Raw genomic sequence first — 16,724 nt, forward strand, 5'->3', positions numbered from 1 at the left:
GACTTGAATACCATTGTATATTGATTACTATATGCACTGTTGTTTGTCCCTCTATGTACTGTGAGAGTCTACAACTGTCTTAGATTGTTTTATACTAATGAAAATGAAAATAAACAGATTCTAACAAAAAAAATCATTGTGGTTTACACTGCATTATAGTTTAGCCATATTTTGATGTTCTCTCTGAAAGGAGATACTTTTCATGTCTTTTAGATTTTAAGGAGCCTATCTTGTAATTTGGGAACCAGGCAAGAGATCAATCTTCCTTCCATTTTGGACTTGTTGATTTTTGTGTACCTGGAAGAGGTTAATTAAGGATGGTCTTAATGTCCTTTGTGGAAAATCGTTTGTAAGATGAGCTAGGAAAGAAAGATTGTGCTTTCTATACTGTGGAATGTTTAGAGCCTTAAGTTATTATTTTCCCCATAGATAGCCAGTCAAGATTGTCCTTCACTGGCTGCTGGCTATGGTTGCCATTTCACGACTGATGCACAAACATCTCTCATCTATACTGAAGTAGCTTTTTATGACATTAACATTACTGCTGCTACCTGAGGCCTGTAACCTTAGCGGCTAAGGCTAGCTGATTTGTGTAACCCAAGGAATAGCTATGCTGTCTACAGCTTGAGATTGTGATATATGTCAGTTTTTATTTTCCCACCGTGTCCCTTTTATGTAGAATTTAAACCATTCTGTTGAACTTAGAATCTACTTGGGAGGGCAAAAATGAAAAATGTTAAGACGTTAAAGGTAAAAATTAGGGAATACACGTTCTGTACCATATTCCTTTGAAAAATTATACAGGGCATGAGAAATTGCATACCCAGATTATTTGAATTGCTTGTAATACCTTAGGCTGTTTAACAAGTTTTTAGGGGAAATTGCTATGAAATGGACCATTTTGTCACGCTGTTTTCAAAGTTCTGTAAAGGGAGGAGTGAACCTCCAAACACAGATGCAGATGTTTGAGCTTGTTTGGCCTATCCTTGTATTGGGATTTTATAAGTGTCCTTCAGAACTCAGCCCAGATTTCTAACCAATTAATTTGTAAATTGCCTTGTAAAATATCCTTCAAATTCTTGTTGTGGAGCGAACCCCCCTGAAATCTCCCTAGGGTAACTTCAGCGTGCTTGCTCACTCAATGCCATTAGTGACAGCTATTAATATCCTACCACTTTCAAAGTTCATTAGGTGCCTAAGGTTGACGTCCCCATGAGAGTGTGTTGATGTTGCTTTGTGCATAATGTATACTTGAATGACCTAGTAGTGGTCACTCACACAAGGTAAAAAATAGGTATTCTGATTATGTGAGGATCCATATGTTTTCTTCAGATTCCAGCTTGGTGCTACTGCGGCACACCTGAGACGTCTGTTTTCTATTCTGGAATTTGTCCTGCATTCATATATATCCCGTGACACGAGCAAACATATAACCTCTTTTGACTCGTGCAGAATTGGTTATGATAGGTTTTTACAAACTTGCCAAATTCCCACCCCTACTCTGCTTCCACTTCAGCCTCCATTTCAGAAGTTTGTTGTCCACTATTTTGAGTGCAGTTTTGTATTACCATCAACTGTAAGTGGCTGATGTATACCAGAGTATCCAAAGCCAATGGCAAGGACTGCTTCATAGTCTCTATTTATGTTACTGTGCTGACAGGAACAGCATGTGCCTTAGGAAAAAAAATTCCATCACATTACTGGGCCTACACAGATATTTATTTATGTTGCAGGGCACGTGCGCAAAAGGATTGTTGTCAGTTCATTAGATGGGCACTATAAAGGATGGCCTACATATTAAGCTGTATGTTAAATACACTGCTGCAAGTAATGTTTACAAGGAAAATCTACCATGGTCATTGGGCTGGCGCAAGTTCACAAATGACTGCCTAAGGCCCTTCATAAGATAAGCAAACAAACTACAAATAACCAATCTTCACTAAGCTTGTTTGGATTGTTTTCCTTCATAAGATAGGTACAAATCAGAGAAAATATAGTAGACACCACCATCAACATTCCATGGACAGACAGTACTTTTATTTTTTACAGAGTTGACCATTTTATCTTTTGTGTCAATCTGTGTTGTCAAGCTTTCAAAAGCAAGGCTTGTACCACTTTTGGTTATATGCACTTGCAAAATCCATATGTACTATGTGTGCACCCAAGATTCAGCTGCTAGGGTCCATTTTCCTCAGGTAATGCCTCATGTCCTCCCTTTCTTTGCATCGTCTGTGTCACTCCTGGCCCCTATAGCCACAGTCAAGTGCCAACTGAGCTGAAATAAGGCTGTGGATCACTGCCCCTGACAGCCAGCTATCTGGCCCCCGAAATAATTTGTCACATAGCACATCTTAAGGTGCATGTATACATTCATCATGAAGGTGGAGTTGAACCAAGAGCTGAGCTCTCTTTAAAGATACTACTTGGGATGAACAACACATTATAGAAATAGTGACTCAGATGAAGCTATCCCCATATCACTTCTATTTGGGGTCCAGAACCTCCCCATTGATCAACACTGTCTATCCTTCATTAGAGCCATTTTGGATGCCTATGCTGCTGTCCCAAAAGGAAGGGCCCTTTTTCTAAGGTTTTTTGTAAGTAATTCACTATATATTTATTTCAGTATTTTTCATCTACTAGGTAGTTTTCATCCGAGTTACCTCAGAGCTTGTTGGTACTGAATTCTACAGTTTAACTCTGTGCAATCTCTATGTGCGAAAATAGGAAATACTCCCCATATCTGAACCCAAGAAGACCATTGGTAGAGAGGGATCCCCTGTATTGAACCTGTATGTAGATGGGGTCCATAAAGAGGAATTTACTATTATATAACTGTTCATCATCCACACCTCTATGGGGTAAACTGCTTCTTAGAGGACTCTAATATTTCTATGACTTAAGAGGCAGCAGCTACCTGGAGAAGTCCTGGGACTGACAGCAATGGGCAGACTATGTTTGTGAAGTTGCCCAGCAAAGCAGAACAAGCATTCACACTCCATTTTAATTTCCTTCCCTGCTCCTTCTCCCTTCTTCCTTTCCTTAGGCTTCTTTGGTCTGACTATTTTTCCCTGACTTGATACATGTTTTTCTTCCAGCAGACCAGAAATTCTGGGAGACGACTGTAGGTGCTCCACCCTGCAATTAGAGATGTGCAATAGAATGGCTTAGCTCAGCCAAAATGGGGGACAGCCAATACCAACCAGTTATGGTCACTTAATAACAGGGCACAAAGTAATTGGCAATGATGGGATAAATGCAGGCCATTTTACCTGTATCCATGATGAGGGATGCTTTCTACAGGCCCTCACCTGAGAAGGTCCACCCATTCTGGCATAAATTGGGGGGTGGTGATGAGTTTGTGTGTGTGTTTGAGAGCTAAAGAGAGGCCAGGATGGTTAAGGTCCATTTGGGATACCATGCCACCAGCTGTGGCAAAAGTGCACAATATTATATGTGCCCACATATTTCATCACGCAAGTACACATATGTGTTGTTATGTTACAGTGGTACTAGAATGTTGACCTATGCATGTGTGAAAGTCAACTTCTTTTTTTGAATATACTGCTCCGTGATCGCTGATGCTCATCTTTGATTGATAAATTTAAAATTTCAGAAAAGAGTGGCTCCGCAGCAAAGTTTAGTTGCAGGGTGCTCTTGAAGTGATAAACAAATAAATAAATAAAAACATCACACGGAGGAGCAGGAGAGCGATGGACAAGCAGGGCATTGGAGGAATCTACTAAACGCGGAGAGGTGTAGGAGCAACGGGCATTATTAAAAAAGTGGTGAGGGGAGGATTGGACAGGCTGGGGGTGGAAGAGTAACATGAAGAGCGCAGGGGATTGTGAAGGGGATGCAGCAAATGAGAGGGAGGAGGAAAGAGCAAGAAAACACATGGACATCCATGGAGTGCTAAAAGCACAAGAAAAACGTAGTTCCCCGCATGTAAGCAGTGGAAGTATAGTAGTCATGTAATTTAAAGAGTAATCGAGATGCTATGCTTCAGAGGCGAAGTAAACACAAGAAGAGTAAGGAAAGCCCTCGAATAGGCAAGCAAATTGGATTGGCAAGAAGCCAACCAGTGAAAAGAACTGGACCTACCCAAAGCCCACTATAAATATTGGTATTATCCACAATATGCCTTTTGACAAAAGAAAGATAAAAGCTGTCTGTAGGTGAGATCTAAAAATGGGCAGGTGTTTTCAAGCATCTCCCTACATGCATATGCAATCATTACCATATGTCAGATGAGTGTTTTGTTTCTGACTTACTAGACCTGAACTTATGAATATACATATTCTGCTTTGCATTGTGGGCCACAACAGGCTTTCTGATGCAAATACGTTTTTTTCCCACTAGGGTGCCACCATAAAACGCCACGAGATAACAGGAGAAATAATGGTTGCCCGTGTGATCAATGGAGGACTGGCAGATCGAAGTGGTAAGCAGTCACTTTAAAAATATAACTAGAAATTGTGGAGGAATTAAAGGATAGCAACTGAAGAATATATCATCTAGGGAGCCTAATCAATTTCCACTTATACAGGTTTCACAACTACAACATTTGCCTAAGATGATCCCAGTCCTGGAATGTCCTGCCTCCAACAACTATTGCTTTGCAACTCAGACAAGATAATAGAGGCTGGTTTGTGTTGAACGATCATCCTTTTTGTGCTACAAGCGCTAAATTCTCCTCTGTACAAAATGAGAGCCATTGCAACTGTGCTGCTACAAAATATGCTTCAAAGGAGGGGGGATTCCTAGTCCTTGGCCCACCCGGAGCTGTAGTTTCTTGAGGGCAACACAACGACAGCTAGATCCCCATATAAGCACAGATAGGCGAGAGTCTAGATCTGTAAAGAATGAATCTGGGGGGCTGAGAAGAAGGTTAGCAAAAATGTAGAGCAATCTAGGTAAGATAATCATCTTCGCTAGAGCTATCCTGCCAACTGGGGAAAGAGGGAGAGATTGACAGAAGGTAATTTATGATCAAATACCGGACAAGGTTCTGCGGAGGTTTCCCTAGTTTAGGTCCAGGGGGGCATGGTATAGTCTGACCTCCAAGTAGCTAATCGCCTCAGTGCTTCAATGAAGTTGTGCCTCCCCAAAATATATGTTGTGTGGTGGCTGATTGGGATAGAGTGGGTAAATTGCTGACTTAGACCAGTTCACCCACAAGCCAAAGCCATTTGCGAAAGTGGACGAAGTGTTGTGAAGCAGAGTGAAGGTCATTGTCACGTCCCGGAGATATATGAGCAGATTGTCTGCATATAGAGAGGCGGCATATGTGCAATCTTTTAGTGGGGTACCCCATAGGCGGCCCTCCTCATGAAGTTGTATAGCCAACTGTTCCATTGCTAGGGTGAGGAGTAAAGAGGAGAGTGGGCATCCCTGTTGAGAGCCTTGGCCTTTCCTGGAAAGGGTCCAAGAACAGTGGGCCCAACAGAATGCGGGGCAAAGGATCCTTATAGAGTAAACATGTATGCAAGTAGGTGTTTTCTGATGTCCATCCGCGCGAGCACTTGGAAAGGATAGTCTCAAGAGAGCATATAAAACGCTTTCTCTAGGTCCAAGATAAGGAATGCTGCAGTCGAAAAGCTGAGTTGGATCTGTTCGTGGATGGGAAAGATGCGCTGAATGCTCTATGAGGTGTTGCATCCGAGAACAAACCCATTCTGGTCCATGTAAATGAGTGCAACCTGTGAATATCTGTTGGCTAGAATCTTACCTAAGATTTGATAGTCTGCGCCAGGTAACTAGTATCTTAGAGAACGTAGAATAACCTAGGGGGAGACCATTGAAGCCTGGAATCTTATTTCAAGACAGATTTCTGATGGCTTGTGTTAGCTCCTGTGTTCTAATTGGGGCATCTAGGGTTTCTCTGGAGGTGACGGGTATAAAAGGGAGTGTTATGCCAGACAAAAATGTCCATAGTATGTGCAAGGAAGCGTTCTGTGGGGCCTGGTAGACCTCCAAGTAATAGGAGTGAAACTCCTGCAAGATCTCCTCTTGGTTACGGATCACTGCTTCTGTGTGGGTTCGGATTTCTGTGATTTGGCTGGTAGTTGCATCTTGTTTGACAAGTCAGGCAAGTGATCGCCCACCGTTGTTTCCTTCTCTGTGGGCTTTGATTGTGTGAGCCGTGAAGTTAAAGCGCCATAGGCGCTCAAGGAGGCTGACATAGGCCGTCTTCGCTTCCGTGTAATATGGGACAGTAGCAGTCTCATCCGCCTTTTCCCCCAGCTTAGCGAGCTGGGCCACGGCATTTACAATTTTGCATTCTAGGGTCCTGTGGACCCCGGCTATCTCCTGTATGCAAGCAGCCCTAATGACCACTCTAAATGCATCCCACTAAATAGTTCTAGTAGTGGCGTGTTATGGTTTTCTGCAAATAATTGCTGAATATGTGTCTTCTGCTGCTTACAGAAGAAGGGGTCATCCAAGGTATCTTGAGGAAGATGCCACATTGATGTCGGTGGAGGTGTGGAGGCATCCTTGCCACATCCATTATATGGGCATCATGATCAGAAACTACTTCCCTAATAGTCTGAGTGCCATATGAGTGGTGTGAGGGAGTTTGAGTAAAGAAAATGATCTGAATGAAGATAGAGATTATGTGGGATAGAATAGAATAGAATAGAATTAATATAGCTTGGTGGTGGAGTGCTATGACCTCCAGGCATCTGTGAGAGACTAGTGTTGGACCCAACTACAAAATCAGTTTGCTGATACCGTAGGGGGGTGTTGTGACAAGGGAGGGAGGATCCTTTCTAGAGCAGTGTCTAACATGCAATTGTAGTCTCCGCCTTGGATCCAGGCATTTGAGTTTTGTGGGCTAGGTCAGCAGAAATGGTATCCCAGAAGGGGCCCGGTTCCACATTGGGTGCATAAATGCTCCTGATCAGTATAGGTTTACCATCTATACAGCCTTCCAATAGTATGTATCTGCCCACCTTTTCTACTGTGACGCCAGGGTGCTCAAAGGGGACACCAGGTCTAACCCATGTTAGGAAGCCAGGTGAATAGGCCGAGTAAATGGTAGCATGCAGTGTACCTCGCCATCTCTTCCGTAGTTTCCCGAGTTCTTCAGCCGTCGTGTGCAATTCCTGAAGAAGGATTTTGTGTGCCTGATTGCGTCTTGCATAGGAGTAGACTGCATTGCACTTCCTAGCCATATGCATCCCCCTAGCCTTGAGAGCGAGGAATCTAATATCTGCAGTAGGCATCTTAATTAATGTTCTAAGGTTAGGTGATGGGGCAAGAGGGAAAAGGAGGGAAGGTGTTGCAATCCCTACCGGTGAGCATACCTTGGCTATGCCTTGTGTGTTAAGCTTGACTGCCGTAGTCAAATGGATGGAAATAGGAGAGTAGAAAATATATGTAGTAGAACTTTGGGGACACAACTGCTGGAGCACACACAACAGGCGATTCACCAGAACTGGCTATATTAAGTTTCTCTATGGTTAGGTGGGGTGTGGCACAAGCAAATAGCGGACTGTGTGTCCAGTGCACCCTGTGTGACAAGTGAAGAGGATTGTTGGGCCCAAGGGATCCCAGAAGTGCATGTGTCTCGCCTCAGTGGGATGGGTCTGTTATAGGGCCCGTAGGGCCATCAGGAGAGTTACATGGCTGCAACAGATTTGGGAGGCGCACTCACAGTTGGACAGTATGGGCACTAGAATACATGGCTGTTAGCAGTATTAGCATGCACAGGACCAGTAAATGATGTTTGACATTTAAAGAAGATTGTCTGCCATTTGTGGGGTCACTAATGGAAGTAACTGCAAGCGCAGGCGGGTATTATCAGAGGCAGTTGAGTCATCCTTTAAATGTGAAAATATGCGGATCAGTATCCCCATCTGTGGACCCTGCTGACAAATCCAAGCTGGCCACCACCTGCAGGGCCCTCCTGAGATAATTGCAGGAGTTTTGGAGAAGTGTTTGTCGGGGGACAAGTGACGTTGTCCGCCTTTGCTTTTCCTTGCAGCACCATACAGGGCGCAATGGACCTGGGGGGGGTCCTGACCTCTGCTTTATCGATCCACCCAGTCCCAGGCTGCCTTAGGGTCTGTAAAAAAGGTAGCCTTGCTGTTTGAGATGACCTTCAAGTGAACCGGGAAAAGCAGTGAGTATTGAACCCCCAATTGGCAATGGCAGTGCTTGACTTCCAAAAAGGATGACCATCTTTGCTGCGCTGTGCGTGTATAATCCAGGAAGAGCATGACTGTTTTGTCTTCAACCTGTAGTGGGCCAGCCTGCTGGGCTGCTCACAGGATGGTTTCCCGGTTCCGTTAATGCAATATTTTGGCTAACATGGGAGGTGTGGCCGCCCCTGGAGGAGGGCAGTGCGCTGGGACCCTGTGGACTTTTTCCAGTGTGTATAAGGGGGTGAGGTCCGTGGTCGGGGTGAAAGTCTTAAACCAGCCCCTAAAAGTAGGAGAGAGAATCCTGTTTCTCAGACTCCCCTGGCAGGTCCAGTATACAGATATATCCTTGTCCTCCCGTTCAGAAAATGAAAATGTCAGCTGTTTAGGAATACCCTTGTATCTTGCTCACCTTTGGGCGTGGAGCAGTCTTACACCTAAGAACAAACTTTGACGAGTTTTTTTGCCCTTTCCAGAGACACTGTTCTCAGCAATATCAGGACTATGAAATCAGGACCCCCATTCAATCCTTGCCCTCCAACAACCCTGCAGAAAGCTTTTGGGGCAAACATTCTAGCTATCCATGACACTCTCAATTGGCCCTTGCCTACTGTCGTACCTTTTGCTCTTACACAGGCAATAGTAAATCCTTTGCAAAAAACATAGAATAAAGTGAATGCACATAATAAAACACTCTCCAAATTCAGGACCATATTTAGAACCATCTTATTACTGCATCCGACTAACATTCTCCAAGATGCTATCATAAGCAAATTGTCTTTTTTGCTTGATTCTTGCCTTCTTGCCTCAATGTGACCAAATCAGTCTTTCACCCTCTCATTGAACTGAAACCATGCTAGTAGTACTAGCATTAGATGAGAATGATACTGCAACACGGAGGAATGACCTTGATCCTCCTAGACCACTCCACAACATTTGACAGACTCATCAGAGATCTTGCCCTTGACTTCGGATTGTTTCTGAATGACAAATGTCAGACATTGTCTTTGTCTAGGTCCGTTAAGATCCACTTTTTGATGCTAACTTGTGGGGTCCTTAGGAAAACAAAATAGTGATTGGCATAATCCTTAAATTAATCTAGATCACTGGTAATTACTTTGGGCTGCATTTCAGTCCATCATTGTTTTGCGAGCCATGGCACTTCAGAGAGGAATGAGCAAAATGCCCTTATGCCCTGCTCTAATAGGAACAGCCCCCTCTGAACCGGAACACATTCAAACCCGTCCCAGCTTGATTGTAACAACGGCCCTCAGAACTTGTGCACCATCTCATAACATCTTGCGTTCCATAAAAACCTGAAAACTTTTCTATGGACCAATTCAGTTAATACAACCTGTGTATATAGTGTGTGGAATTTGAGTACACTCCAGCGATACCTACGGGTAACAGTGTGTTATACAAAATACATGAATAAATATAACAAGTAAAATGTAGATACAGGAGCCCAATGCTTTTCTTGGGAGTCCACTAGTGGCTCTGCAGATGGCAGGGATTGTTGAATACCTGGGTTTCCTGGCATGTATTCGCCGCATGCCTTTTTTCCAGCACCATACACTTTCCTTCGCATTATCTCACTCTTAAAAGGTTCTTATTCATGCCTACTTTCTCCCTTTGTCACCGTTTCCTATCATTCTTTTTCTCCTTCTCTGTCCCTTTCCCCATTTATCACTTGCTCTGTTTCAAAGTCTGATAATGCAAACTAAGTCCAGGCACAGAAAAACGAATGCCACCAGCACAGATTAAATACTGGCAGCTGATGACTAGATCTAGTAAGAAAGAGAAAAGACAATCTACGAGTACCAGCATAGAATATCAAACACAGGCACAATTTCAGCATATCTACCCAACAGCCTAGCCAAATAAGGACCGAAGCACAGCTGTATCCACTTCCACCCTGTGCGGCCACCCACGCTTAGCTTTGGATTAGCATGACGGGTGAGTAAATACAAGCACACAATCCACGCAGCACCACATGTAGAATTATAGATGGATAGCTGTGAATTACAGGGATATTTTTCACCCAGGGGAGGTGGGGCAGGAGTATACAGTGACATTATTAAATGAGAGCAAAGCTCAAGATGTTTATGATGTCATTCAAAACCCTGAGGTGTAAAACATTCCTGAAATTCTGTTATTACCCATCTATAATGAGGTATGCATGACCCCCAAGATCATCTGCCTCTACACTCAACTGCTATGTAGGGGCAGCTGAATAACAGGGAGTAATACATAACATGACCTCTCATGTCTGTCCCAAACTTTAAACAAATAAATTTGTGCCATCCTGCCACCCACTCTCACCATGCTCTCTGCCTTCCTGACTCGCTCTCTGCTTTCCCAACTCTCTCCTTAAGAAACTGCGCTCCCTGGTGTCCAGAGGTGCTCTGATAGACTTTCAGAGAGCCCGGCCACAGCAGTCTGGAATTTCTTTATGAAGTAGCAACAGTGGTTGCACAAGTTCTGTTACCCACAATGACTATGTTAAAGCAGTGAAATACTGGATTTAGAATCCAGTCATTCATGCTGATGGCGCTCTGTGGGAGCTATGCATAACATACAGAATTATAGATTTTTCACTGAGGGGTTTGGACTGACATCAAATAGGCAATGAGAGTGAAGCTTTAGTTGTCTACGATGTCACTCAGAACCCCAAAATGAAAAACATCCCTGTAACTCACAGTTACCCATCTATAGTTTTATATTATGTATGGCCTCCACAATCATCTTCATCTGTTTATAACTGCTAGGCTGAGGATAGGAAGTAATGGGGAGCCATATATAATATGGCCTCTACTCCATGTCCCAAATATAAAAAATTATACCTTACCTTAACCAACCCCCACCACATTTCCGGCCCTGCCCCCCATATCTGTCTTTTCTGCTTTAAGTCAAAGCAGACAAGCAACACTGCAGTAACAAGATCTCAAAAAGCCATGTCTGCCTGGCCTGAATGGCCTTAGTGACATAGCAATAGTGGGTAATGAGTTTTGTTTTCAACTGTTGCTACATCACAGCAGTAAATGAATTAGCAGATTTAAAATCTGTTGTAAATCATAGAGGTTCCCTTTGGAAGCCACTTATAACACAAATGATAGAGTACTAATTGTACCCAATACCCATAGGTCAAAGACCAGCTATGTCTTTGGATTCAGACTATGAGAACCAAACAAAGAGCAGAACAGCACACAGACATCACATTGTCAATTTAGGGCTTGAGTTGATCATCTCTTTGATCTCCAATCGTCTCCTTTTCTACTTTTGTTTGCTTCTTTCCCACTATAAAGCTAAAACTCAAGAATAAACTGAATGAAAGTGTCTCTCTTTCTCTTCTCTTACAGGACTGCTCTATGCAGGAGACAAGTTGGTGGAAGTGAACGGCATTCCAGTGGAGGGCCTTGAGCCTGAGAATGTCATCCAGATCCTGGTACTTAGGAGCTTTACTTCGCATTTCTGCAGCACATAGCTGAGTAGTCTCTGGTAGACATGACCATTGTCATCTTTCAACAAATCTCTGTTCCACAAAGAATCTGATGTTTTCTACTTTTAGTTTACTTAAAATGCTGTCATCAGCTTGCTGTGTGATATCATGGACGTTTACTGGGGAAGGCATGACTTGTTTGCTACGTAGGGCACCACCAGCAAGAAAGAACTAGATTGCCAAGAAAGGCAGCAAAGCTTGCCCACATGCATGACAATGAAATGCCACTTCACCTTGAGCACCAAAAAATCATTGACAGAGTCCATAAAGGGGAAAATACCACCATTGCCCTATGTAGATAATCTGGCTGCCTGTTAACTCCCAAGCCTTCTTTAAAAATTCTGTATTTTCGACAGGATGCTGTACATCACTACAAGAACATGTTAGTGACTGTGTTGGACTTCTAATCACACAGGCGTTTGTTTTTTTGCCTTCAAAACACATCACTGAAGTCACTCCAAGCAGCAATCCCTGCTTGACATCTGCTCCTATGAAGTCAACTTGCTTTCCTACACCTTCGGCTAATGGGATAAATGTATCCAGTTAAGTTACAACTGAAAACTACCTGATACTCCCAGAGACACTAACCATACCTTCTCATTCCCAATGGAAACTGATCATTCTTTCTCACTTCAAAAATAAATTTAATTTAATAATGACTAAACACTTCATACATCACCTCTTATATATGTATCAGGTTGGCACAATTTAGGGTGCCAATTCCCAAACATATTTATCAGTACGGAAATCGAACTACAGAAGTACTCCTTTTCATGCCTTTGTGAATTGGCTGCAAGATATCCAACTACTCAGTAGTAACAATGCAAAAAGGATACAATCCTTTTTTTATTTGTGTTAATTATATATGAATGTTCACATTTTTGATGTTTTGGGGTGCAGTTTACAAAGGCAAGTCAGAGTACATAAAAGAGTACTATTTTACATACTCCAAAATGTCTTTGTGGATATGTTCCAATGTTTTATTTTTAACAGAGTGTGTTTTAAATAAGCAAATTGAAACAATTACAAACAGTCTGTCATAATTATGCCGTTCAAGCTATCACAATATCTGGGAGTTATCAATGAGGGTCAAACATGGAACATGCACCAGATACATAGCCAGCTTATTGAGCACACTGTGCATCCACCTGAAGAAGACAAAGTCAGAGAGGTCCAATGAAGCAATAAAGAAGTGTTTTGCCAACAAAAGGCACTATTAATAAATTCTCCACCAATAGGGATGTGTTTAGCATTTGTACAATGGGTGTACCTCAGACATTGAGGCGCAGTGATTACTGCACTGCAAATCATGTTTTCTATCATTGTTGCGTCCTGGTAGTCTTCACACACCTCACTCCTGTGTATCTTGCCCATGACATTTTTGCACAGTGGGGTAAAGGGAACTGGATGTCTTTCCTTAATGGTGTGATCGTTAATGACTATACCTACAGTGTTACTGAATATTAGAAAATCATGTCCTCATCTGCTAATATTACCTCTTGATATCGTTATCCTTAGACTCAGTCGCATGGAACAATCATGTTTAAGGTGATCCCAGTGTCTGATCGTCTAGTCAACAACCAATCAATGGTAAGATATAATTGTTCTTCCCTTCTCACATCTCCCAAAAAGTGCTAGTCCAAAGTTTGCCTCAAACTTTTCATGTGATTTGGGTTTCAGAAAATTGCTTACCGGTTTTTTCGTTGATTGTGAAGAAAAGATCAGATGTTGGGTTTAGGTCATGGTAACTTAGTAAAAACCTCTTTTTGTGTATTAGAACCATTAGTGTGGTTAGTTCTGATTGGATGGTGTGCTGTTCATAAAGTACTTCTCCTTGACTGTTCTAATTGGTTGGGTATGTGGAATGTTTCTCGCTTTTCTCCATGGACTAAATGCATTACATTCTCTGTTTTTGATTTGACTGTGTGACAAGGCAGCACTGAATGTTACACCTATTTTGATTGACATTCTTCAGTCAATAAAAAATAAGAGGTCTGGGTCTGCCAATACCCTCATGGAATACTAACTATCTCCAGGTTACCAAAATGAGCAAGTTGGAACCTATTCACATAAATACTTCCCTTCTCAGCTATCAGTGAGGCAACCCTATGGAAAAAATCATGAAGGCATTTCTCTCAGTCCGGGGGCAGTCATTAATTACTGAGTAGTGTCCTTAGTGGTTAATTTAGTATACTAATTGTGCTTTGAGCACTCACCATGGATGATAATTTGGGAGGCATACAGAAGTGTTATTCTATGGGGGAAGTAACACAAAAACATTTGAGTCTCGGACTTGTCACTTTATTGGGTGTGGTCCTCTATCAGTAGAAAGGAAGTACCAGACAGAATATGATAAAATGCCAGGCATGTTATACATCTTCCCTTTGATGTAGTTTCTCAGAGGCTTGGGTGTAGCGAGGTAGTCCTATGGCCATTAGCAAAGGCATATGAAAAGCATCTAAAAATTAAACATTGCAAAAAACATGTTTCCAACATTCAAAACCCAGTGCCCAAAATTAATCTGTGACTCTCACACAGTGAAAAAGTGTTCTGCTAGGTTGCCCACGTGGCCTGGTCAAAGTTCCAATTGCCAGATCATAACAAAACCAGTCAGTGATCCAATTAGTCTTCACAAGCCCAGTTTAAACAAGGGAAGTCTGGGTGGTGCAACTAGGCTAGCACCCACTGTAGGAGTCACAGTGATACCAAATCCTAGGTGCTCATATAGTGTGAGCGGCTGGTTGCTGTCAAAACATTCAGCTGGCTGTGCCACCGGGCCCTCCAGATTCCAGTAAAATGAAGACACTGGGATTTTGGGTTAGGTTCCTGTGCTGTATTTAAACCATACAGTTTGGATTGAAACTGTGCTGGGGAAAGTAGTGGCGGCCTATAATGTGGTTGAGCAGTTGGCCGGTAACAGGCGCACACACATACACTCACCCATCCACATTCACACTCATTCACACCTATCCATTCACAAGCACACAAACATAGACCCGCCATTCACCAGCACATAAACACCCATTCACAGCACACACTCGCAAATATACATACATTCATACATGTACACACGCACCAAAACACTTAAAAAAAGTTACTTACCTGGCTGCAGATGTGATGGTAGGTCCAGCAGCAGGGAAAGCACAAGACATCAGAAGGAGGTGGACACTTCGGGCAGGGAAAACAAGAAGATCCCGTCACCTCCTCTTATTGGCTGACCACCTGTTACAGAGTTGGATTCGGTCAGAGAGAGTTGCTGACATCACCCACTCTGTGACAAGGCATCGCTGATTGACAGTCAGCCTTGGGCACTTCAGCACATAAAATTGAAAGGCTGTGGTCCGAGTCGGTGATGCAACCCTTCGTCATGAGGGGGAGGACCTCACAGGGCTTTGCTGAGCTGAGGAGGTCATGCTCTCAGGGCTGTGAAATCTTCAGTCTGGCAAAGTTTGCCTCAGGCTGCCAGGTGCCTGCACATTTAATGAATGTACATTGCCTGACTGCCTAATCCAAACATGAGGAGGGTCTGTCAGGCTGACCTTTGCTGACTCTTTATGCTTTGCAAAAAGTTGGGGGCTGAACACATCCGCCCTTCTCACGGGCCCCCCACCCCCGGGATTAAGATCATGGAATACTAACCTTAGAGTTGCCATAAAAAAGAAAATCCCATGTGTCCTCCTTCAGCTGGTAAACGAGCCTCACATAGTGAGGGTGGCACAGGATGGGTAGAGTGATGGAGCCTCACCACACTTGCAGTGTCTCCCTTACAGGCCCTTAGCACACTTACATTTTTAAATAAGTTCTGGACAGAATTCAGATTTTCACAACTCCTGGGCAGCTTTTTTTATTAAGACAACCTGTACACTGGCTTCAATCAGCTGGGCCTTGCTTTTTGTCCTCCTGGTTATGGGTCAGCACATATACAAGCACCAGCCAATACAGCTTATATTCTTCCATTGAAGTTCACAGCAGCAAGGCTTCAAAAAGAGAATTAGGCGTCCTTTCAACATTCTTGAGAAAACAGAAAATTCCACAATTACAAATATCACCTACTGGATTAAGGGGACTATCATTTAAACTGGCGGATAGCCAAGGCCAGTCAGGTCAGGGATGTAAAATAAATAGCCATATATAAGTGGTATAAAGTTCCTTTGCAAACACTCTTCCCAGGTTTTCACTCAAGGGGGAAAGACAAAACCAACTGGTCAAGAAAATGTATGTTCTAAACAGACAGTTCAGATGCCTTGAGTGAGGTCTCTGTGATTTCTAGACATCCCTCAGCAGGGCACAAATGATGGGGGTAACAAATGGTCACGAGATGTGGATATGGCCTTACACTAGCCAAAGGACAAGACCGCAGGTCAGCTATCTCCAGAGAGATCTGAAAGGTAGTCAGATTGGTATAGGACAGCGTGGTAAAAGATGCAGTATGTAAATGGCTCTAGATGGATAACCAGATTGTTGACGAGGTGAGAAATACTCAATGGGGGGCTCCAGGTTTCACACTGCAGGCCTACCTGCTGTCATGACATGTCTCACGAAATGTGCCATGTGATATGTGGTATTTCTACAGTGTGAACCTAACCAAAAGGCAGCGAAGCACTGAAACAGTGTGGTAAACGTGCAGTACACACTGATGTTGTATATGCTATTTTACACTACATCAGCCCTACCAGCATCTAGCAACCATGACCCCCAGGAGGAAACTGCTTCTCTATAGAACCTATCTGCAAACACTGGTAAATAATCAAATAATCAAGGAAAAACCATTAGCCTTAGAAGGACCTTACACTGTGAAGAAAGCACTGCTGTGTGAAAGATACCTTTCTTACTGCACACAATTCCCTGCACACGACTTGTAGGCCCAAACACGTAAAAAACATACATATAGAACTATAAAAGAGTTCTGACACCAGGTTTTGGGTGAATGGTGTGGCATCTGAGCTATTGGAGATAAAGAGGGGCACCCAACCGAGAAGCCCATTATTGCTACTGCTGTTTGCCCTGGCGATTGAATCTCTTGCATGCGTAAGATGTGAGTTCCATTGGCAAAGGGGCAAATGGTTCTCTGAGAAGTG

At 43.1% G+C, this 16,724-nt stretch overlaps 1 protein-coding gene across 3 annotated transcripts in view; it reads left to right on the plus strand.

Annotated features, from left to right (window-relative positions):
• MPP4 (MAGUK p55 scaffold protein 4) overlaps positions 1-16,724 on the plus strand; it is a 245,382-nt gene that overhangs the window by 73,927 nt on the left and 154,731 nt on the right. For all 3 annotated transcript variants that reach the window (XM_069226059.1, XM_069226058.1, XM_069226061.1), the window contains 3 exons: positions 4,363-4,444; positions 11,507-11,592; positions 13,165-13,236. In XM_069226059.1, the coding sequence (XP_069082160.1) occupies positions 4,363-4,444; positions 11,507-11,592; positions 13,165-13,236 (240 nt within the window). The remainder of the gene's footprint in view (positions 1-4,362; positions 4,445-11,506; positions 11,593-13,164; positions 13,237-16,724) is intronic.

This window comes from Pleurodeles waltl, chromosome 3_1 (genome assembly GCF_031143425.1).
Source record: "Pleurodeles waltl isolate 20211129_DDA chromosome 3_1, aPleWal1.hap1.20221129, whole genome shotgun sequence".
Taxonomy (NCBI): domain Eukaryota; kingdom Metazoa; phylum Chordata; class Amphibia; order Caudata; family Salamandridae; genus Pleurodeles; species Pleurodeles waltl.